This window comes from Stegostoma tigrinum, chromosome 19 (genome assembly GCF_030684315.1).
Source record: "Stegostoma tigrinum isolate sSteTig4 chromosome 19, sSteTig4.hap1, whole genome shotgun sequence".
In the NCBI taxonomy this organism is placed as follows: Eukaryota; Metazoa; Chordata; class Chondrichthyes; order Orectolobiformes; family Stegostomatidae; genus Stegostoma; species Stegostoma tigrinum.
Window position 1 is genome coordinate 19249750 of NC_081372.1, and position 25821 is coordinate 19275570.

The 25821-nt window shown below is 38.7% G+C and overlaps 1 protein-coding gene across 3 annotated transcripts; it reads right to left on the minus strand.

The window, feature by feature from the left end:
- Positions 1-931: 931 nt before the first annotated feature.
- On the minus strand, positions 932-20760 carry gata5 (GATA binding protein 5). 3 transcript variants are annotated; one of them, XM_048550449.2, is made up of 7 exons: positions 20658-20760; positions 19001-19724; positions 14153-14319; positions 12869-12994; positions 8594-8681; positions 4150-4274; positions 932-3767 (listed from the first exon to the last, which is right to left on the minus strand). In XM_048550449.2, exons 2-7 carry the CDS (start codon positions 19527-19529, stop codon positions 3603-3605), a joined length of 1200 nt encoding a protein of 399 aa, XP_048406406.1. In that variant the 5' UTR covers positions 19530-19724; positions 20658-20760; the 3' UTR covers positions 932-3602. The 3 variants fall into 3 exon arrangements, with proteins under 3 accessions (XP_048406406.1, XP_048406405.1, XP_048406407.1); XM_048550448.2 differs by having other exon boundaries at positions 20488-20718; XM_048550450.2 differs by lacking the exon at positions 20658-20760 and adding an exon at positions 19867-20301.
- Positions 20761-25821: the final 5061 nt, after the last annotated feature.

Here is a 25821-nt window from a genome sequence, read left to right on the forward strand (position 1 = left end):
ATAAAGTTGTACAAAAGAAAGGGTACTTAATAATTGAAATCACTTTATTAAATTAGTGTTGAACGTGCACTTGGGCCCACTGCAGTGCCTATCAGCTGTTGAAGGCCTCAAGTATATAGTATGTTCCTTGTCTGTGGATAACTGAGATATAGATCAAATCTTGGGACACAACCAGAGTAATCAGCCTCATGAATGGGGGGTAGGCGATGGCCTAGTGTTATTATCGCTGGACTGTTAATCCAGAGACCAAAAAATACATCCTGGGGATCTGGGTTCAAATCCCACCACAGCAGATGGTGGAATTTGAATTCAATAAATATCTGGAATTAAGAATCTGATGATATCCATGAATCCATTGCCAATTATTGGAAAATCCATCTGGTTCAATAGTGTCCCTTTAGGAAAGAAAACTGCCATCCTTACCTGGTCTGGCCTACATGTGGCTCCAGGCCCACAGCAATGTGGTTGACTTTTAACTGTCCTCTAGGCAATTAGGGATGGGAAATAAACACTGCCTAGCCAGCGATGTCCTCATCCCATGAATGAATAAAGGGATTGGTTCTAGCCTAGAACCCATTGACCAGGCCAAGGAGAAAGCCCACAAGTTCCTTGGTGGGGATGATCTGGGTGTTTTTATTTCGCAATACACGTAATTGATATATCCATTTGGGCATCAAATAGGATTGAACAGATGATTAACAAATAGGTTTCAGGGGAGAAAAACTGATTAAAATCCTAATTTGCTGCAATAAATTATTGAAATATTTAAGTATTGTTTTAGAAATATTTGCTAAGGTGGGAATCAGTTGATCTTTAATTTTAAGGCATATTTACCTCCACATTGTGGAAAGAAAAATAAGCAAAGCATTAAATATAAAAATAATTGTTCAATATATAGCATCAGTGGAGTTCAGTAATTATCTGTATTTATTATCAGCCTTACAAGGATGAAACATTTGACAGCCAAAGCACTGAAAGTAATAATTTCCTTGTCCATATCAATCATAAACTAATTAGCCCTTTGAAATGTGCACAACACTCTACTAAGATAAAATGTATAAAATGTGTGATACAGTCAGTAAATTGAAGATCAATAACAGGAGGCAAATTGTGATACTCAAATCACTTCAGTTACGTATTTTCTAAAACTAATCATCTCTTTCTAGTTCTTTGCAGTTAGTTTTATCATTTGCTTTAAATTTATTATGGTAGCAAATAGGCACCATATTTTGCATAATTAAAAAAAACACAGTTGCCATATCATTTATCACCCAAGAGAACCCACATTTAACTCAAGCTTCACTATCATGTCATTTTATGGCAGTAGTCAGTTCTTTCCATATTTCAGTACTTTACAAAATTGCTTGGAAAACAATTCCTCTGATTTCTACTGAATCTTATTTTATTAGCAGCAGTTGTTGGGATCGATGATGAACTGGTAAGATAGATACAGAACTGACTTATAGAAGACAGAGGGTAGAGATGGAAGGGTGTTTTCTGACTGGAGAGCTGTGACCGGTGATCAGTGCTGGGATCCTGTTGTTTACAATATATGTAATAGTAAACAATATATTTAGCATATATTTGGAGGAGAATGTAAGTGGCCTGATTAGTACTTTTGTGGGTGACACAGACTGGGAGAGCTGTAGACAGTGAGGATGATTGCCAGAGGATATGGCAGGATATAGATTGGCTGGAGGCTTGGGCAGAGAAATAGCAAATGAAGTTTAATCTGGACAAATGGGATGTGATGCATTTTGGAAGATCCAATGCAGGAGGGAAGGTATACAACAAATAGCAGAACACTTCATAGAGTTAACATAACAACGGATATGGGTATACAGGTTTACAGTCCCCTGACAGTTGCAGCATAGGTTGGATAAGGTGGTCAAGAAAGCATGTAGCATGCTTGCTTTCATTGGTCAGGGAAGAGAGTATGAAAATTAGCAAGTCATTTTGCAGCTGTATAGAACTTTATTTAGGCTACATCTGGAATATCGTGTACAGTTCTGGTCCTTCAGTACAGGAAGGATGTAAAGGCGTTGGAGACGATACAGGAACATTTTACGAGGATGTTGTATAGTTTCAAGGGTATTATCTATGGGGAGAAATTACACAAACATGGTCTGTTTTCATATAATGTTGAAGGATAGCATGGATAGTTGGAATCTTTTTCCCAGGTAGAAATGTCAATTAGCAAGGAACATAGGTTTAAGGCAAAAAGGCTAAGTTTAAAGTGAGACACGAGTCTTTTACACAGAGAGTTGTGAGAGTCTGGAATGTGTTGTTAGAGGTGGTGGTGGAAGCAGATACAATAGCATCTTTTAAGTGAAATTTTGACAGATATATGAAGAGTCAGGAAATCATAGGACATTAGCATGTAGAGGCAGAAAGTTTTTATTTTAGAAAGGAATCATGTGTTGTGCAGTCTTGGTGCGATGAAGGGTCTGTTCCTGTGCTGTGCTGATCTTTGTCCTATGTTTTTGTTCAAAATATTTATGGGATATTTGCCATTGATGTAATGGCAATGTTTGCTTGTATAATTTTGAACTGGCTAATAAATATTCAGAATAAACCATTAGAGATGAAATAAGAATCACATAATGAAGCATTTTTAATGAAAATGATTAAAAGTGAAAAATACCTGTCTTAATCTATTTTGAGGTATCTTGTGTACTAAATGAGATATTGTCTACAGTTTACAGATTAAATTCTTAGTTGCACCTCAAGATAGCTCAACTTAAACACTCATGAATCAATAATAAGTACCTGGTTCATAGTTTAGCTCTTTGGTAATAATTGCTAAAAAAAACGCTGTCATGGTTACACTTTTATTCACAACACATTTTAAAACAGTGTCTCAAAGGTAGTTACAACTTGTGTATTTTTTTGGATATGCAAAACATTTGTATTGTTAACATAACCTTTCTACAACATAATATACACGTCAAATGCTGTTCATTTTTTTACCCCATTAACAACCTTTGTATATTTCTGTGTAGAGATTGGAAGCCTTGAACTGTAATATATATTTATAGATTATAGATGAATTGGTTCATCTGTTTTTGAAAAGGCAAAATATTTTAACAGTTCAATTACAAAAAAGGAACTGAATGCTTTTTAGTATAACATTAAAATATTCAAAGCAGAAGTGAAATATCTGTCTATCAAAAGAACCAATATTTCAACATAACATACAATAATTTCTGTTCACACTTTCCCATTAAATTATTAAGTTATTCAGCCTAACAGGATCAGTCATCACTGCTGATCTAATGAAATTAATTGCACTCACAAATAGTTCACAAGAAGGCACTTTGAAAGAATGGTTTTGATTTCATTCACATTTGAGATGAACAGCATACTTTTCACTTGATCGCTTGTTGCCAGGGATGTCGAAATTTACTGATTCACAATAAAGCTTGTACCTACATCCGGAATCAAGTGTGTTTGTAGGGATGGCCAGGTATGTGAGTTTTTTGCGATACTTCACCAATTAGAAATATGCAATGCAAATATATGGGTTCAAGTTATTTCTTTCAACTCCTTCGAGTATCTGGGTCTTCTGAATGATAAAAGTAGAAAATTTGTAAGATCATACTTTATGCCAGTGCCAAAGCACACCAAGAGTCTTGTCTGAGTGGAACATTAACTCCAGTCTGTGGGATTGCAGTGGCTGAGGTATAAGAATAATCTTCTGGTACATATTTCAATTGTGAAGGACCACGGTTCAAGTCTTCTCGACTTAATATAGCTGTGGGTGGAGCCTACAGAAATAAGAATCATTAAACTTTTTCCAGTAATGGTGTAAGGAATAATTTATTTTATATAAATATGTATATTTATTCCATTCCAACCAAGTTTTGTGCTTTGAACTTTGAAGTATAAGTGCAGCTTATTATATAACTACAAAATGTTATTCTATGATCACTAAGATAATACTTTTCTCATTTACAATTAATCCATTAACAAAATAAAATTCAGTAATTACATTTGAGATATTTTCCAACCACATGCAAAGACTTAGTAATTGTTTATCTTATTCCAACTACTAAATAATCAATCTACCTGTTTTATGTAATTGTTTTCTTAGGTTACACGCTTGATCACATTTAATGCCAAAGGAAATTGCATTTCCTCTTACATTACCTGAGAAACAGACACAACTGTTTGACCTGCATATGGAGATGAGGCCAGATCAGATTCAGTTTTGATAGTTGATGCATTTTCAGAGTTCGACATAGAAGATGGGGAATTGGTTCCTGAAGCTGTCCCTTGAAGAAAACAGAATTTGGGAACTAATTCAGCTTATTATCAGTGTGGCTTATATCAAAGATATACAAAAAGTTCAAATTATATCAAAGATATATAAAGACATACAATTCCTATTTGATTATTGAGGTATTCTTTCAATTAATGGAGAGAGAATTCTCACAGCTTCTGAAGTAAATATGAGGTGACCAAATTAGCTAATGCTTGTTGTGCAAAATGACAGCAAATTGGCACTCTGTTTTATGCCATGTTAGATTTTCTCATCCACTATGGTAAAGGTTCTTCCATCCAGTGAGTTATTTTTGAAGAATTTGCAGGCAGTCAATTTTGCATATAGAAAAACCTGACAAACAGCAAATGAGATGAATGATTAACTAGGTGGCGTCAGTTGAAGCACGAATCTTGGAAGTCCATATTCTTATTCAAATAGTGCCAGGGAAGAGAGTAATTCCAACTATTCAGCACTCCTATCAGTAACTGCACTAAAGCCCTAGCATAGATTATGTGCTCAACTGTGGCTTAGATGCATAACTTGTTAATCCAAGATGCAGAACTGCCAGCAATGAATTGAATTTGGCAACGGGGGTTGGGTAATTTTTTTTCTCACTCTGCTGATAAGTTAACAGCTCAGTGGTTGGCGCTGCTGCCTCACCGTGCCAGGGACCTGGGTTAAATTCCACCCTTGGGTGACTGATTGTGTGGAGTTTGCACATTCTCCCTGTGCCTGTGTGGGTTTCCTCCGGGTACTCCGGTTTCCTCCCACAGTCCAAAGATGTGCAGGTTAGGTGGATTGGCTAAGTTAAATTGTCTGTAGTGTTCAGGGGTCTGTAGATTAGTTGTGTTATAGGGGGATGGGTCTGGGTGGGATGCTCCAAGGGTTGGTGTCGACTTGTTGGGCTGAAGGGCCTGTTTCCACACTGTAGGGATTCTATGATTCTTTGAAAAGTAAGTTCCCAAAGCAGTAATATAATAGTCTTGGCACTATCATACTATACTGAGTCTTCATTTCATGGTGGATTGTTATAGTATTAAACAGTCTTACCACCTTTAACAAGAAAAATTATTTTACTCATGTCCTTCAACAAGAATGAATCATTCACCCGCTATGATACTAGACACTCAAAGTCTACTCAAAAAAATTGTAATCATTCAATCTTAAGGTGGGGAGGCAGGGAATTTACGAAGTCTGAAGGGTGGAAAACAGGTGTGTGATGTGGCCTAATGAGATGGGGCATCTCTATTTTCTGAACATGGGTTGAGCTGCAAAGGTAAATTCACTGGTGCATCAAACCTTGTCTTGGTTTCTCGGTTCATGCCTATAATACACTAACATTTCATGAACAGTCACTTGTGTAAAACTAGTTTTTCAATGGCATCTGTTCACGTAAAGGTGGCTTTGAGAAGTTGTGTGGAAGGGCAGAAATTTTCATTCACTCTACACCGAAAGGGAGGGGAGAGGCAGAATATATTATTCTTCCTTGGACTGCAAAATTTGAGTCAGTGTGAAAAATGGGTGACTATATCACGAGGTTGAGTTCACGGAGGAGTAGAAGATGGAACCAGAGGAAGGCAAAGGATGGGTAAGGAGCATGGTTAAGTGAAGTGAGATGGGTCTGGTATCCTGATTGTGTTGGTTAGTACCAGGGGCAGACAAGGAAGGAAAGAAAGGGCCTAAAGAGTGCTATCAGAATCTGCCCGTTTTGAGTATCCAGGGTGCTGGCTGACAGAGTCCTCGCAAGGGTTTGTGCCTAGCCATATCATTTGAATTATCCTAGTTGACAGTCATGAACAATTCAGAAGAGAGGGGCTTATTTGGTGTAGTTGTAGTAGTGTTCCTACCTCTGAGCAGGAGCCCTGGGTTGAAGTCCCAACTCCTTCAGAGTGTGCCATAATATCTCTGAATAGGATGATTAAGAAATATCCAACTAAATTGTTGATTATTAAAAAATGAAAGGGTCATCTGAGGCTGCAAGTTACCATATATTCCACAGGGTGACAGGTACAACACCAAACTATAGCATGAACATTCAAAAGGGAATAAACGAAAAAAACACAACCATGGGTTTCTTCCACAATAAAGGAAATGCTCTACCTCTGCTGTTGCCATGAGATGTGCCTGTAATTCTCTAAGTTAGTATCAATAGCTAACAATGATGCTCACCTCAATGCAGTATAATCAATGGAATGTGAATATTTACAAGCGAAATTTAAGTTTGAAAAACACTTGTGTCAACTTTGTGTCCACAATTTCAAAATCCTTGGGGTTGCCATTGACCAGAATCTGGGCTGGAATCACAATAAATACTATGGCTAAAAAAGCAGATCAGAGGATAGGAATCTTGTAGTGAGTAACTCTATTCCTGACTTCTCAAAACCTGTTAACCATCTGCAAGGCACAAGTCAGGACTCTGGTGGAATATTCTCCACTTTCTTCCATGAGTGCAGCTCCAACAACACTCAGGATGCTTCACACTTTCCAGGACAAAGGAATGCCCTTTACTGGCAAACATAGTGGCAGCAGTGTGTAATGTTTCATAACATGCCTTGCAACAGCTCACCGAGGTTCCTTAGCACCTTCCAAACCTGCAAATCGTGTAAAAGAATACCACCACCTGCAAGATCCCCACCAAGAAACATACCATTTTTTCCTACTATTGGATCAAAATTCTTGAATTATCTCCCTAACAACATTGTGGGTGTTATCTACACCACATGATTGCAGTAATTCAAGACAACAGCAGCTCCCCACCTCCTTCTAAAGTACAACAAGGAGTGGACAATAAGTGCCAGGCTAGCCTGCACCAGACACATACCATGAACAAACAAAAAATCCTGAAAGGAGTTGAGCAGGATAATTGTGGCTGTGAGGCAGAGACTCCTTGTTTCCCCAGAATGCTCTTTCAAAGATCTCCTATTACTGCCATATTGTCAGCTTTTGGCTATTTAACATGGAATATGATCCAGTGCTGCTGAATCTCAAGGGCAGCATAGGGCTTGGTGATTAGCATTTCTGCCTGTCAGTGTCAGAAACCCAGGTTTAATTCCATCCTTGGGCAACTGAATGTGTGGAGATTGCACATTCTCCCCTTGTCTGCATGAGTTTCCTTTGGGTGCTCTGGTTTCCTCCCTCAGTCCAAAGATGTGCAGGTTAGGTGGATTGGCCATGCTTAATTTCCCCGTGGTGTCCAGGCATGTGCAGGCTAGGTGGCTTAACTATGGGAAAATATAGGGTTTTGGGGATGGGGTGGGGGGCTGGGTCTGGGTGGGTTGCTCTTTGGAGGGTTAGTGCACACTTTATGGGCTGAATAGCCTCTTCCAAAATGTAGGGATTCTAAGTGTTTCCCCTGCATATGACTGGCTCTTTAAATTACAGGTTGTGATTTTTGTGGGGAAATGGGGGAGAAAGCAGGAGTATGAATGGTGCACAGTTTCAGTTCTGCCTTTAGGGCTGGAACACCATTAACACAAACTTAACCTATAACTGGGGCATATTAGTAATAGTGTTTACATCACAGAATCTATCAAAAACAAATCTAATTACTCTTGGTGTGCAAAGGGCGTTATACAAGATCTGCTTCCTCTATATCATTTGAGAATAACTCTCTTTTGATATCAAAAGATATGAAAATATCCCTGCAAGATTTGGTAAGGGATTTAATTTGCTTTTCTTGAGACACATCTGTGCAGAACCCCCTTCTGGATATTTTATTGCATGCTTCACCATCTAAAAATATTCTATAATGTATACTCAAACATCTACTTAAATGTTTCACACAGTATGTTTTGCTTTGTTTAATCTAAACTACTCAAACCTAATAAACCTTTTCAACAGACTAACACATGTCAGATTGATTACATATTGTTTCTACCATTTCTCACTATAGTGTAAGCTAGAATGATAATGGGAGGCTTGGAGAAAAATGATTCTAGCTGCATTTAAGGTTAGAGGTGTAATTAATGTTAAAGATTGCGACTTTTACGATGTGCATTATATTGTTTTACATTGAATAAATGAGAATGCAGCCTGAAAGCACAAGAAGAAAATCAAGTTTTAACTACTATGAATGAATACTTTTGCAGAGTGTTAAGTCTGGATGAAGTCCTAGAGGAGCACAGTTCTGGAACATCAATATGTTCACCAAGCACTGGAAAAATCATTTTCTGGATATTATCGCTTACATGTTGGTAGGAAGCAAGAAATTCCTACGTGCAGCTCCTATCATCCAACAACATTAGCTTGGCAATGGCTTTCTCTTGGTGAGACAGTGACAGGATAGCACAGAGAAATAACTACATGTAGAAGCATAATTAAGCCTTTTACCTGAGGACCCCTTGGATTTGCTAACATTCTTAGGTTTTCTTTTCCTTGTCTGAATGCTTTCTTTTTTCATGGCCAGTGGGCGTGGTACCTGCACAATATAAAAATAATATAATTAACTCCAATCCCATATAAAACACAGCATATCACTTTGCATGTTGCAGTAAGTTCAACACAAATCCACCTTAAAATTATATATATTTTGCTTTTGGTATAGTTTCTGTGGAACCTGCTCAAACCCTGGATCACTTGTAGCTTGTTCTCCTTTGAGCCTTGAAGCTGCCAGGGTGTTGGAGAGCATTAAGTTCACTATCAACACAGACAAGCTACAAATCTTGCAGTATGGAACTGCTATAGGTAATTATTTTGAAATCAAAATGTGTTAAATTGCCGATATATGTTTAATCATATTCCAAGGCACTGTGCAATGCTGAAAGTTCTACGTAGATGGATATGTACATCTGTGGTCAACACCCCTTCAATTCATCAAAATGCAACAAGTGTGACTGCACGCCCTGTACCAGCCCATCACTGTCTCACCAAGAGAAAGTGGAAACTTTCATTGCCAAGCCAATGTTGCTGGATGATAGGAGTTGCATGTAGGAATTTCTTGCTTCCTGTGATATTTATAGACAGTCACTACTCCATTCACTTGACTGCAGTATGCAATTCTATTGATATAATAAGGGTTTGAGGGGCTGTTTATTTGCATTTTGCATAGCTTATGTGGGATAATGACTCAAATATATATGAAGAATATTAGCGGTTCTAGCTAATCAAAAAAACATTCATTTTCACCATCACTTGAATAAGGTTTGTTAATAAGACCATGTTTGTATGAGATAGGTCAATGTGCAGCAAATTAGTTGGAAAAATGCTTTTTTTGTGTTCTGACATCTGTGTTTAATGATTCCACTTTGAGTGCAACCTTTCTTAATACTTGACATTATTTTACTGTACAAATGACATGTTGAAGTATTCTGATTTCAGCATAAGGCTCAGGTATTGAAGGATATACTTCCTGCACTGTCTTCATAACAAGGACGCATGTTATTCATTTCAAAACCAAAAAGAACAAGTTGAGACTTGCGTTCTTTATGTTCAACAATTTAGAACATCCAAAAGACTGTGTTTTAAATCAAATTCAAATGACACACTTTTGAATGATTTGAAGTAATTTGATCCCTTAGGGAATGGATTTATAGACTTCACATAGCTGGGTTTACTGGTAGTACTCTCATCTCTGAATCAAGTGGTTACAGGTTAAAGTTCTGCTTCTAAATGTGAAGCCATTATGTCAATTCTGCGTTGTCAGTCATTCTGCCTAACAAAAATGATGTTAATCCAAGGCATTGCCTACCTGTTGCAAAGGTATTTTGTGAAGAACTGTAGAGTTCTTCTGATGTCCCAACCACCATTCACCTCTTCATCATCAAATAGCAAGTTAGTCCATTTACTTTTGTGAACAACTGGGTCCTGTGTTTAACTACTGAACAGGAATGAATTTATTTAAAAAAAACTAATTACTTGTAAAGTGGTTTGATGCATCATGAGGGAATGTTATATCAATGTAAGTGTGGTCTTTATTTTTTCACTTCTGTTGAAACATGTATGTGATCTTCTAGATTCTTTAATTGTATTATCTGCTTGCTGTGAAATATCCAATTACATTAGACTGGTTTCACACGCCAAGGACAAATAGTAAATTGTGTGTCCTATGCAAAAATCTGCAGAGTAAGAATTTTCTAACATCGATACTTCAATGGATATCACAGTGCTCTTAAAATTCTCCTTTTGTCATAGCATAATATTATTCAGGGAAGAAGGAATTGGTCCTTCCTGTCAACCCTCAGGTTTCTATACCAAGATAATGAAACTACAGTTTTCTTTCTCCTTCTCTAACAGCAATTCATTTCATCCTTTTCTAAAAACACTTGCCATGGAATTATGTTTCATGTCAGCCATTGATAATCTGATCGTACACCTCCTTATAAAACTGGGCACCTAAAATTCCATTTCTTTGTCAACTTTAACTTAGAAGTGTGGTCCGTTATCATTAAGTTCTGTGCTTAACAAAAGAACTTGCCTGTATCAAAATTTACAATTGTCAGTTAAATTTGAAAGGCCTCTATGATCTCCAGAAAGTAACGGATTTATATGGATAAGTGTTTCCTCGTAATATAGCCTTCTAAGCCCTAGAATCAACCAAGTAACCTATATGTATTTAAGGTATCTTAAATTTCCTTTTAATGTGGCAATCAAAAATTGATACAGTCCTTCAGACATTTTTTCATGATTAAGATAACTTCAATAAGTGACACCTCTGAGGTATTCAATTTGTTTGTTTTCTTCACCTCTGTCAAACATTAAAGCACACATGTTAATAACCTACCTCACAGCTCATGTGCAATAAAAATATTTGTTCTGTCACCCACATTCTTGCTTTCTCCACCTAATCTCGTGATTTGTCACAGCCATGTTGAAACTTCTTTTACCACCTCGCTGCCTTTTAATCTAATTTGTCTGGGCTCCTTTGGATTGTAACATGTTGATACTTCATTGCATTCAGTCTGATACAATCTACAAATTTAAGACTCCTTAGATAAAACTTTGTATTTTACTGTACTCTGTGAAGCTAATGAAATTAGAAATCTGACTCCTCTCATCAGATTTCATGGCAACTAGTTTCCATTCTACAGCATTATTGTCAACTCTACAACCACATGTCAAACCAACTTAATACTTCACACACATAGAATCCCTACAGTAGGCAAAGAGGCTATTTAGCACATCAGGTTTGCACCAACCCTTCAAGGAGCATCACATCCAGATAACTATCCTAGCCCCATAACACAACATTTACCATGCTAATCCATTTAACTTGCACATCTTTTGACTTTGAAACTGAAATCATGAAAACCTGTCAAGAAGGATTTTGAAACAATGCACCATCAAAATAACAACCATTTTTTTTATATAAGGGACCTTTACAGGGAAACATCATGCCATACTTCAAAAACATTTTGCAATCTATATTAAGATAATAAAGTGTGAAGCTGGATGAACACAGCAGGCCAAGCAGCATCTCAGGAGCCAAGATGCTGCTTGGCCTGCTGTGTCCATCCAGCTTCACACTTTATTATCTTGGGTTCTCCAGCATCTGCAGTTCCCATTATCTCTGTTGCAATCTATATTACACTTGATGGTTTTCAACTTCACACTGATTATTTCACTTAGTTCTACAGTTTTCTTGTAGCTATCGGAACAACTTCCAGAAACCTTTGTGATCGAGAATAAGATGAATCTGTTGAAACTTAATTTAAGTATCAGATTCAGAGGCAAGGCTGTAGTCTAGGATTCATTTGTTATATTTAAATATCATTCATCTATTAATTACATTAAGAAAGTAAAATGAGTATGAAGATGTATTTATGGTGGGGGGGGGGCGTAGAATTGAAAAATGGGAAAGTTATACCAATTAACTGTGAAGCCTTGATTAAATGATACTTGGGGAGTGGTTACCATGTCATAGAAAGGATTTACAGGCACCAGAGAAATGCAACAGAAACATGATTTACAAGAATAATACCAGAAATGTGATATTTTGTCTGGCAGGAAGGGTTGAATAAGTTAGATCTCTTTTATCGTGGAAGGAGTTGGTGGCAATCTGTAATAATGTCTTCTAAAACGACATGGAATTTCCACTGAGAAAGGGAATGCTTCCACTTGTGTCAACAGCAAAATAAGAAGGTATCAATAAAAGATAATTACTGAGTACTGAAATAGGGAAATCAAAAGGATCTTCTTTCTCCAACGGGCAATGAATATGTATTTTCCACTGAAATTAGTTAAGCAGTATAGGATAGAAACATCTATGGAGACATTTGATAAGCATATATGGGAGTAGGAAATACAAGTCCCTTGGTGTATAATGTATACAGTTCTATGTAACACATTTCCAAGAAAACATTTCAACACAAGAACAAAGCTGCTGCTCAAGGTGAAGTCACCCATCTTATAAGTGCAACTAGTCTGATAAACATGTTTATCACAATTGTGATTGAGTGGAGAGAGAAAATATTTTGACAGACATTACAGTTTCTATTTAACAAGTTTTAACCATTCGAATTGAAAATAATAAGTAAAGAAGAACCTTTAATAAAGGCAGTGATTATTGGGAAGAAGCACTAGCATTAATATAATGTTTATAGTTTGCTGTTAGTTTGCAAGGTGTTATAGTCTCAGATCTATTTAATTCAAGAAGTAAAGAAATATTACCCCATGAAGTTTCATGTATAGTCCACAAGCATTACACACTGGCTCCCCTTCAGCATTCCTTCTCCAAAGGGTTGTAGTAGAAGTGTGGCAGTTAGTGCAACACAAACCAGCTCGTCTAGATGATGACTATAAAACAAAAGATTTGCACAAGCCATCAATAATATTACAAACTCTATTTATTATTTATTATGATCTAAGATTGTAATGCAACACTGTGGCAATGTGCTTAACAAATTGCAAAATTATTTTGAATGGCTGTCACAAGACTGTAATTTAACATTTCATGTTCATGACTCTCCCCTGCTGCCAATTTTATTTACCATGACTATGTTCATGGTGATATAAACATATCTCATGACTTTATAATAAAGCATGGCATTCGATACTTGTCTCATTGTGTTACTGTGTTCTAATCCATATTGAGAAAGGAATCTCACAATTTCTTGTGAGTGCTACATTTTAACTTGCGAGGTATCAGCTATTAGAGGCTTAAATGGTTTGTGCAGTAAAAATGACCCTAGTCACGCTGGTGTGTGTTATTTTCACACTGCGATAAAGGATCAAGGTCCCCCTCCTGCTATTGAAAGGCACAAGGCTAAAATAATTTATATTGTCAAGGCCTAAGTAGTTTATTGAAAATGGGGAATGGGCCTCTGAAAGGGGCCTCTTCACAACTCTGACCTTGTCAAGGAAGTTGTTGACCCCCAACATTGTGAAGTAGTGTTGTTATTTAACACATAAAAATTATGAGTTTGTTTTGAAGCCCCATTCTACATAGAATACTGATAGAAGACAGAAAGTCAAATACTTTTTTTTCTGCAGTATGTGCCATAAATTTCATTTACTCTCGAAAGTGAATGGACTTGCCCTGACTTTGGTTACTTGGTAGTGGGACGTTCACTCACTCTCCCAAACCCAACCATCAATTGTCAATTTCTTGTCACATCCACATCCCAAAATTAATGAAGCTTTGAGTTACACTCCAGGTCCCCATTAAACATTTTCTGGCAACAAAGGAGAGGGAAAAGTCTCAGGTTTTTAACCGGAAAGATAATCAGTAGAAATAATCTTTCGCCCGGGTTCAGACGGGAACGAAGTCCTTTCGTTTTTTTAAGTTTTCCTTATATGGGGTGGAGAAGAGGCAAAATGGAAAGGGCCGCCTCGTCTTGCTCAACTTTACAAAACAGTGGGCTGTAAGACGGACAAAGGAGTGGCGCTTGGGGAGACGCTCTGGACTGTTGCGGCATATTTCTTGACGAGCCAAGATCACTCAGGCCTGCTTACCAATCTCCTTTGTGGTTTAATGAGCGGTCGGTTCATCCCGTTCATCTTGTGATACAATCCGCACGCGTTGCACAGATAATGGCCTGTCCCATCCCGTCTCCAGAGGGGAGTAGACATGGACCCACAATTCACACACTCCCGGCCCTCGGGGAAATCTTCCAACATCTCTATCATAAAAAAAAAGTTGGGGGGGAGGTGTGAGTGGTGGTGAAAGGGAAAATCAGTGACATCTGGTTTGCATAATAGAGATTTGTGACTGTCGGGAAAAATGCATCCTGTTTAAAAAAAGTGATCTTTAAAAAATAAGTTTTACCTCAAATAAATTACATGATTTATTACATTGCTTGGTCCTGGAGAATGTTATCTTACATTCACTTCATAGTTGGAAGCAACTGAGGGCAACTGCCTCGAACATTTTAAGGGAAGCTATTTCATTTCCATGCCAACCTGAACTGGAGTTCTGGGGTATCACTGAATGGTCCGCTCGCAAACTGCCAACCGCTGGTACGAAGTGTCCAGATCGTTCAGTTCCAACACCACTTATCACAGGGCATTTTACAAAATAAGATTTCCCTAGAATCTGAGGTGTTCCATTAGTCCAAATTCCTAACCACGACTTTTAGATGTGGGGCTAACCGATTTCAAAGCGGCTATTGACCCTCAGGACCTCAAATTCAAAGATAGCTCGGGTCATCTGATCAACAAAATTGATGGTAGCTCGACCATGCTGTCATATATGCGCGGTGAGATATTTCATTGCATTGGGCATAAGCTGCACAGCATAGAAATTTCTGCATTCCTGACATTTCGCTGGATGCACAATGAGAAGGACTAGTTTGCTTGGTGTCTGCGTGTGTTTGCGCGTGCTAGCGTGGGGGGTGGCGGCAGGTTGGGGGTGTGGAGGGTGGAACGGAGGGGAAAGGAATCAATCATGGGCCAATATGACCGATTATTCTACCAGATTTCTTAATTTCAGAAGTGGATGAATTTGTCCCTCTATTACCCTTTATTCCCCCAGTAATTGCATGGTCGAACAATTCTTAGAAGTTCTATACGTTGTTGGGATAAAAGGGGAAACCAGGCGATCTGAGCATTTTAAAATTTTTTTTTAAAAATTGGAGCAAGAATAAATCTTTAGTGTTACTGCCTGTCTGAGAAGCAAAAGAAATTAAATCCAAGCATCTGGCAGAGAATTGCAGACAAAAGTCTCGACTTTCCATTCCAATAAGTAGCAATAACGATAATCATCTGTGAAATGCACTTTTTTCAGTGTATTTTCCAAGTAAATAGCAAAACGTCATTGTAAGAATGTTTGAAATGATATGCGGCATCATAATAAGTGCATATAATTCACTGGCTCTAAGATACATATCTGATGTCCACACTGTAAAGCTCTGTATGTCGTGTGGTTCAATATGTCTGAACAGTCCAAATGGTTATTTTGGTTGCGGGGGAACGGTTCTAGGGGCGATAAATTTTCTTCCGATGGAAATCAAATGGCATCCAAACGTGTCACATAGTTGCTCTACCCTGTAAAAATATCTTTTAATAACAGGCAGAAATGATCTCTGAGGAGCGGAGAGAGGGTAAAAAAGATTCCTTTGTGGGTATTTTCGGAGCAAGGTCGGTAATAGAAATCCTAACGCTTTGCCAAACTTTCCCGTTTTTCATCAAAGTCTTTTTGGATGTTGACTGGTGGCGACAAGGAGACTGGCTCACAAGACTGATGGAATGCTCATTTGTGTTACAGAACGCTCTGTGATCCACTACTCGATTTATCAATCACACCTATTACACTCGGGTGACAAATAACAGCCTATGGACGGAAAGCAGGTCAACATTCTGGATTGATTCCCGCAAGATGTCAAAGCGTGTAATAAACAAACCCCTTCTTATATGTATGAAGGAGATATATATATATATATGAAGGATACTTTATATATATATAATATGTATATATAGTATACACATATCACTTTGTTTTGCTTTACCCCGTCTATCGCTTTTTTTTGGGAAAGAACGAAAATCGTCTTAATGATCAAATCAAACGAAGCGGTTCCAGTAATCCATCTCCACTCCCGAAGCGCGAAGCTAGGTTTACATCAGATTCATTATAAAAGGAATTTCACTGGAATCAAGGTTTATATTTGCATGTGTCTGTGTCTGTAGTGAGTGAACAACATCGACATCCAAATAATATGAGTATACATTGTAGAACATTGAAAACACCCCCTTCTCCCAAAAAAATTTAATCTTGATAAATTTAGTGCTGCCGGCAAGTGTGGAGATCCCAATTAGTATTCAAACTAAAAGCTCGTGGTCTGTGTTGGGAGTCATAGCATTCCTAGGATGAGAATCTTTAAAAGTCTGCAGACAGATCCAAAAGAATTTGACAATATATTTGGCAGTGTAAAATACTTTTTGAACTAGCTGACGGCGTAGAACCAAAATTCATAACATACGTTGAGCAAAAGAAAACAAGATTGTATAGACTGTCCCTCAGTCTGGATTTAAGTCACTGAGATTTATTAAATCATAGTTTATCATTTAAATAAGTTAATACTGAACAACTTAGAGACATGAATTATATTTATTTTTTTAATGAAAATCTCTCGGGGGAAACGCTTCCATCAATTCTGAACAATGACACTTAAAGTTGACGCCGGGTATTAACAAGTAATGAAGTGTGTTTGATACTTCAAATGGTTGATCAAATTTCACTCTCTCTCTCTCTCTCTCTCCCTCTTTTCATCTGTAGTAAATGAGGGGTTGTATCTGCAGATTGCTTTGGAGAAGAGGCCAGAGCACTTCTTAACTTTTTAAGGAGTCTGCACTGAGCTAATGTGATCCAGTAAAGTGCTTAATAGGCTTGCAAACCATAAATTTCGAATGTTACTTTAAACATCCTCAAAACTGTTTAGTGTTAGAAAATGACTGGAGGAGTCAGGGAATCGCCATTGTTCAGTGCCGGGGCCGATGACATAAATTACAGTCTCGCGTTTTCTCAACTGAATTTTTGTTGAGATAAGGATTAACTAAAACAGGTATGAGACCAACTAATCGATTCGATTTTGAACAGTTCAGCACCCCATTAGGTGCCCAAAATGGATAAAAGAGAATATGATTTTAATAGGCGAAGGGCAGGGTGCCTCCAAGCCTAAATTAACACTTTTATGCTCACTAGGCGTCTGCTGCTACGTTCTCTTGTTAGAAACACAACTCCAAGGAAGATGATCGTATTATCTGATACCTAAATATTGACTCGTTTTCAGAGCAGATGCAGTAAGATTGTTTAAATATGTAAGTCAGGTATTAAAATCTGAGTAAATAAATGCAAGAAATGGATGTGACTTCTCTTTCAAAACGCTTAATTAATATACTCTCAATTAAAATACACTTAACACCTGAACTAAGAATAAAGTAAGATTCATCTTTTTGCTTCGGCCTTGTAACCCCTTGATTAATTCGAACCCACGAAATGTGTTACAAGCTCCAATCAAAAGCTTCCTTAGGTGTATACTATAAATGTCTAAAAGGACTTATGGTTAACTGCTCCAGAGTTAAACTGGAGCCCACTTCTCATCTCCTCCCAGCGACTGCTCAAATGTTGCAAACATGGATATACAGCTTTTCCTCTGGAAAGAAGGGTAGAGGCTGTGAATCCTCTCACGTGGAATATAGCGGGAACCATGAGAAAACAACGGTGGGCTTAAAAGAAACAGAATTAAATACGAATGTGTGTCAAAAAATTATAAAACAAAACCAGAGGTTGCAAAAGGAGCAAAATGAAATTGATGGAAACTGAAAGCACCAACAGGACTTCAGATGGTCGGAACTACACCCTGGCACTTCGTAAAATATAATCGAATTTAAAGCGTTTCGGTTCATTTCTGCTTAGCTGCATCATATTTTACGAAAAAAATAAATATCTCTTTATCAGACATTCACAGCATTTGCAGAGGATGTTTATTCCAAACATAACAGATCAATGCAAATGCAGGCAAGTTCAATGGGTTGACTGAATGCACATTGAATAGACTGAATATGAGAAACCTGTCTGCAATCCATGTGATACATCTCTATTTGAGCAAATATAAGCCTGAAATGATTCAATCAATACAATGAGGCTCAATGCACTAAAATAAACTTGTCTTTCCCCCCTTTCAATTCATTAAAACAGAATGTCGTGAACAGAGATTGATACTGGTTTCAGTCAGTTGCAATGAGAATCTTTGTGTTTTGTTGATCTCAGGATACATACTAGACAAATTAGATAGACAATTGGGTTTCTAGAATCTCCAACACTCTTAATTATTAACGATTATCTGAACTGAAGTCGTGAGTTGGAAACAGTTGCGCTATTACCGAATAACATGTCATCGAGCAATGGCTTTGAATAACTGATGTCAACTGCTCACCGGCATCAGAAAACAATCGCCCGAAATTGAGTGAAAATGTGGCCCAAGACTTGGTTTTCTTAAAAATGAAATGGCACTCCCTGGGTGAATGTAATTTCAAGTAATTACCAAACGCTGCTGCCCCTGAGGTCATGCTTCCTTGCTGTAGGGCTCCAAATGCTGTCCCCTATTTGTCATCATCACGGCTGTTGACTGAAAAACTCAGCCTGACTCACACGTGGACCGTACTGTCAAGCAACATCAACACAAGTGGCTAAAGGACCTAACCTGCCCGAAGCAGATGCACACTATTTAGTTACATTCTGTTTGGAGACTAGCCCGCTGCCCTTCGATCCAACGCTTGCATTTTTGATACGCTCCTTGTAAAGTTACGCTTGTGTCTTATTGGGTTGTCTAGCAAATCGGGAAAAAAAAGATATTGGTGACCTACCCAGACTGGACCTCCTCCCAGACATAGAGACCTGCCTGGCCTGGAGACTGTGAATCATGCTGCTCTCGAAAGGCCCAGGTGGCCAGGTCGAAGTCATCTCTGGGCCGACGTAGGTGGGATACGGGCTGGAGTAAGATCCATTGACGGACCTGACCAGGGCATTGCCGTACTGTTCCCGGCCACTCGCGCTGATGACCAAGGGGTTACTGTAAGCCGCCTCCCTGCCGGCCCCGTGACTCATGGGGGGACTGTGAGAATACGAGAAGGTGGTGGAAGGATGAGGGTTGCTGGGGTTGAACGCGGAGCTGTCGGTACCTGGTTGCGGCCAGCCGGTCGGGTTGGTAAGATGGTGACTCTGATGGGCCGACTCGCAGTTTTGGAGGTACGGTATGCTGGGGAGCATGGAGGGGACACGGGTGGTCGGCACATACACAGGTGAGGCGGTCGGAGAGTGCATGAAGCTGCCGGAAACCTCATGGGGATAGCTGGGCTGTCCGTGGTTCGCTGCCAGTGTCAGACTTTGGTACATTTTCTACGGGGTGGAAGGTCCTGGCGCTTTGTGAAAAAGCACGGAGGAAGGTTTTGAGTTCGGAATGTACTGAAATCTTCTTCAGGCCGGTATTATTCATCAACAAGACGATTCAGTCAAACAGATACCAGCGGGTGGTCAAAGCCTTTTTAATCGTGTCTGTTCGCGCTCTCTGTCCCCGAGTCAGAAATTGACCTGAAACAAACAAGGCATCAGTTACAGGCCATTGGCAGAACATCCCCAAGACAAATTCTGCCACTCGTTTCGATTCCATTCAGATTTAAAGTTCCGTTTAACTTCGCAAACCTTTCTGTAACTTCACAACATGACATCTTACATTCAGAGCACGATTGTCATTTTATTTAATAACGCTTTGGATCCAATTCGGAAGCGAGGTGGGAGCTGGGCGGGAATCTGTCTGAAATTCGTATTTAATGGGCATTTTGCTCATAAAGTAGATGAAAAGAGCGTTTTAGAAACAATTTCACTTGTGTACTGGGCTCAACGCAGAAAAGTTCCATTCGACCCGGATATTCTGCTCGACTATAATCCTCGGGATAAATTGCACACAGGTACTCGAAGTGAGCGATTCCCCGCTCCCAGTCCGTGTGTGGCAGAAGATCCCAGAGATTTTTGCGCCCAGGCCCAGGTAGGATTCCCATGAGAGATTGCCGAAACCTTTAATAGAAGGCGCCAGATACACACATATATATAAAAACTTTTTTTGCGAGCTGGCATTTAGTTTCTATTATCTGCGAACACACAAATCACAAAGCGGTTTCGATAACTGCTCCGGCCCTCAATAGCGTGTTAGAGAAGGCATTGCATTTATCCTCTATCTGGGAGATAACGTAACCTGACAGATAAGGGCGAGGAGGGGGCAAAGGGAGAGAGAAAAATAAAACCTATAACCGACGGATTCACAGTTTTGCGAAGTATTTTGGCCGGGGATACTTACAAATCGAATCCAGCGCAACCAGCCGCAAGGAACAATAATTAGGAGGAAGCTTTTCTTTAAAAAAACAATGACCAAAAGTATTGCTTGGGAGAGATTACTGTACAATTGGTCTGTACCGGTGTGCAACAGTGAAGGAACTGTTGCTCCGGGTGGCTCTGATACGGACTGACCTGTTTCCTATCTTGATTGGTGACTTATTTCAGAAAGCTGGCTGGCTTTTTCTCCGCTTGAACCCTGCCAATTGCCCGAACTAATTGTAGCTCGGAGATCACGTGACTCCGGCCCTCCACCCACTCCTCCTCCACTGTATTTACATAGCAGGACATTGTGTCTTAAAGAGACAGGCTCCCAGCTCATGTTAGCCTTCATAATCCAATTTCAGGAGAATTAACAATGTCAAGATATTAGTCACGCGTCTGTTTTTCTTAACCGTACCAGAAGGGGCTATTGAAAAATAATATTCTGAAGGTCAACACACGTGCTCAGATTTGAAATAAACAGAAAAAAACATGAACATGAATTGGTGTATTTCAGAAGTTAAGGTTGTCTTTCAGCTCGCGTTCTCCTAAGACACACTGGCGTTAGACGCTGAGAATAAATTTGATGCAAACGCAATGGAAAACTTAGCAAAACCATACAATTTTAAGAGGTCATTTCTTTTACAAAAGATCGGTAGGTGTAACATTAATGGAAGCACCAGATATAGATCAAAATATTTGCCTGCTGATGGAGGATCCGTTTTAATAATTATAACATTGCATTTATGTTGGATTTGCACATTCTGCCCAATGCATTTTAGTCTTTCGAGTGGAATATGAAACCGGGCAATGCATTTCCAATTTATAGATACCATTTATTTATTGATATCGAAATCACTATCAACGTCCTTGCTTGAAGCTCCTCATTTTATTCCTATTTAACGCGAATTTGATGTTTCAATCTTCAACTGAGTGAAGTGAAACCCCGCCTTTACAAAGCCAGAGGCCTAGTCAAGCACTGCCTGTAAATATTCAGTGAATGGCCACATTTCGTAGTCCATAGAGCTTCTATTCGAAAGTTCTGTCGCCCATTCAAAGCGTTCTGAATTGTTAATTTCACTCTCGTTTGATTGAAGTAAGAGTTCTCCTTCATTTTTGTTAAACAAAAGGGGTATAGAACTTCTGAATATAAAACCTGGGTATATCTATCTAAATATACACGTTGCCATTTCATGTGAGGAACATATATTACAAACATAGAAACGGTAATATTGAAATTATATGTATCTTTGATTTGTAATATTTCGATTTTTAACGTTTAAGGCAGAACAGGAGGTACAATATAATGTGAGCGCGCCTGGTATATTCAACATTTCAATTTAGTTTGCATGCGACTAACTCTTGGATATGTAAGTGAATTCCAAATTCCCAGTCTTACAAAAAAGAATAGACGGGAAATAAATCATCCTTTCTCGTGCACTGAATGATTGCGTTGGAATGATTTATCCGCAGTGACCATGGAAACAGAAATATCAGAATCAGTGCATTCTAATTTTAAAATCAGCCGTGATTTGCTTAGAGGAATTGATATCTGGAGCATCATTAAATCATTATGCCACAATTTGCCAACATATGGTCTATGCTGTCACTTTTCGGCGGAATATTTATAGCGCATGCGTTTTAGACCAGAAAATAAAAACTGGGGCTTCACTCTTGTTCATTCACATTTAATTCGTGATCTTTTTGGCGAAAAAACTGATAGTTTCCAAGGGTTTTTCAAGGACGTTGATTGAGATCGAATTAAATATCTATGACCTATGCTTGTATGTGTGTGTCTGCATGCCTGCATGTACATTTGTTTGTATGTGCGTGTATCTTTTTTGAGTGTATGTACGCGTGCGTTTGTATGTACATGCATGTACCCGTGTTTGCATGCACCTATATATGTATGTATGTTTTTATGAGGGCGTGTGTTTGAATGCGTGTGTGCATGTCTGTTCGTTGTAAAATTCCTCATAGAGACTGTTTCAAGCGGGGCCAGGAGTCGAAACGAAGTGAAAAATAACTGTGGTGTTCTTGGGTCAGGTTGACCCGTTGCTATTATTTTTCCATTCTCCTGTCCGACCTGGGAGATAACTTGAACCAAGCCATTTAACTCTGTAGCAAGAACTCTGCGCGTTTTCAACTGGGGTAACAGAACGCCTCGATAGTTTAAGGCAAGTGGGGATAACTTGCAAGCTAGGCAGCAAGCAGTATGACATAGATCTAAAAGGACCGTAGATATAGCAAAAAAGCTTATCCATCTATTTTTCAAAGGTTGCGATACACCAATCAATTGTCACTTTCTCTGCTGCTTGGACGAGACATTTTAGATATTATTAACGGCACTGAAACCATTCGATGTAGTGCTCGGGTCATTCTTTAACTTTGATTTCGCGTTGCCCATATCTTTGATTCCAAGTGGAGTATGCACTGAAAACTATTCTCCCTCTGCACCCCCGTAATTTCAAGGAAAATCTCACTCCATCCCTTCATTAGATTTACCTCCTTTGCAATTTGAAATGTTTCTGTTGTAGATAAACGCAACTCCGTCAGTGCAAGAGGTTATCTTGAACCGTACGTGCGGAGTAACTTTACTTTGTCTTGTCGGACAGACCCTGACAACAGAAGGATTTTACAATCGTGAGTTTAAGGCACATTCTGAAATTTCTGCTTCCCAACTGCACAGGTGCCCATTCCTGATTCGTTTCAGGAATACAATGACGTGGTAATCAATTCTAATCTGATTTTTTTAAGTAAAATTATAAATAACCTTTGTTTCGAACAAAATGGCCAAGAAATCATATAGCATCAAGTTTATCGAGCCAAAAAAATGGACTAATCCTAATGCTGATCGTTTGGCGTAATCTCTTTCTGTCAATGCTATTAGGGATTAGGGTAGTTTATTTAATGGTCTGGAATATCAGGACAAAATTGTGACGATGTAATTGTCTCGGAGATGTGGAGTAAATGAACGCATTGTAATGTGATTGGCTGTGGTGTTTGTTCGCCTCTGAGATAATAATAACTGGCTCCTGACAGCAGACGTAAATTCAATTATATCGAAACAGTAAACAGTAAAATCCCCCTTTACTGGATGTGTTTAATATAATTTAGATGACTTCGATGATTGCATTAACTGTGTGTGTGCTCCGCTTCAAGGTAACAAGGTTTTGTGGAGTTTGCTGACTCGTGACATGAGGAGGAGTCCTACAAGGAGGGGCAATCAAGTGAAAAGAAAATGTCATCTTACACTGTTTGCCCTCGACTGATAATGTAAATAGATTCTTAATTAAAAGAGACAGAGAAACAGTGTATGTGTGTAAGAGAGAGTGAGCGAATCGAGGATGATGTGATCAGACTCGTTACTGCACGCTGCATTTATTTCTGACAGAGTAAACCCCAATGTATTTTCAATGTTCAGGTACACAGGCGACTGCGAGGGACTCGCCTTCGGAATGCTTTCCAAATTCCACATTACAATAAAATAGCTTAAATGGTCATCCCAAACTAAATAAATATAACTGTTTCGAAAACCACGTGGAAGATCAGCAGTAATCGTAGATAATAAATGACAAGAATGACTTTTAATTTACTCACCACCATGAACATTTCGAGATTTGAAGCTGTTTACCTTAACTACATTAAATTATACATTTGCGTGCACCTTTCGAAATTGATATATTTTGTATCCTAACTGCGAACAACAGGTTTGAATCAATTTTACAGGCTCACTGTTTCCAATGCCATTTGGTAATTCTCGAAATTTCTTCGTCCGTTTTGAATATTAACTCCAAATTTATTTTCCAAAGTTAATGTGTATTTCGAGCGTGCCAGCAACGGACAAAAAAACCCAGCGTTTCTGATAAATCATCCAATTATTGCATCTGGCTCCGCCATCACCACTAACCCGGATGATGACTTATTTAATCGTATCTAATTGTGTATGTGCACGGTTAATTTTATATAAAGACTTTAAATTGAAAACGATTTGTTACTGAATGGTTTATATTTTAAACTGCATGTTTAAAGCTGAAAAGACGTTTTTACAGTAGGCTATGTCACATTAAAGATTTAATTTATTATTTTTGCAACGTTTCTGTATATTATTATTGGAATCAACTCAAAGTTTCTTTATTGTTCTAACGAAACGGTTGCAAATAATTGACGTGCCTGTTGAATCTGGTCAATGAGGTAAGATGTCCACTTTTGATAAAATTACTGTCAGCATCAAAACACGGGAAGCGTTAATACTTGCCGAGAATAATATGAACCATATGGCTTGAGTATGTTTAATCGAGAACCTTCCAGTTACGTATTTATATATATATTTGTAAAACGTTGGCGTGAACTTCATGTTCAAATAAGCAAAATATCTGTTGGTGCTGCAGTGAGGTAAATTCTGTAAAATAAGTCCCGCCACAATGAAGCTGTCCGACAGTGACTCAATTCTTTGGACGCGCACTTTGTCGGAGGGCTGCTCTCTCATTCTTCCAAATCAGCCTATCTCGACCCCCATCGTATCAACATGTTATAGATTACTACCTGAGGTCTTGCTGTAGTAAAGGTTTTGTATGTTGAGTGAGGAGGAGAGGGTGTTCGGTTTTTGGTGTAGGAATTCACACACTTGGTGATTGTATAGACTCACCCCAGCTGTAAGAATTTTTTTGCACCATGAAACCACGAATTAAACAATTCGGCCCCGGAGCCTGCTCCACTTTGGATGGCTAAACTGTTTGTCTTTTCAATTCCATACTTCTATGTGGCGGACCCCTGAAAATTTTGATTCCCTTGTTTAACAAGAACCTTTATACTTCTGTCTTAAAAGTATTCCCAAAAGTATTCCTAACTTCCTACCTTCTGTGGTAGACAGCTCAAAAGTACCACAACTCGGAGAGAAAAACGTTCTCTTCACGTTAGTCCTAAAGGGACAGCTCCCAAATTTAAAACAATGTTGGCAGTTTCTGAACCTACCCACAAGAGGAAAGACCCATATCAAACTTGTGAAGACCATTCAGGATCCTACTTACTTCAGCCAAGACATCCTGACTCTGCAGAACTCCAGAGGAAACAAGAAAACAAGGGGTGAAGCTGGATGAAGGCAGCAAGCCAAGCGGCATCTCAGGAGCACAGTGCTCCTGAGATGCTGCTTGGCCTGCTGTGTTCATCCAGCTTCACACTTTGTTATCTTGGATTCTCCAGCATCTGCAGTTCCCATTATCTCCGGTGGAAACAAGCCCAGGAGTTCAACCTTTTAAGTCAATGCACTCATTTCAGTTATCAATATATCTCACTTTCTATTAGCACTCAGTTTTTC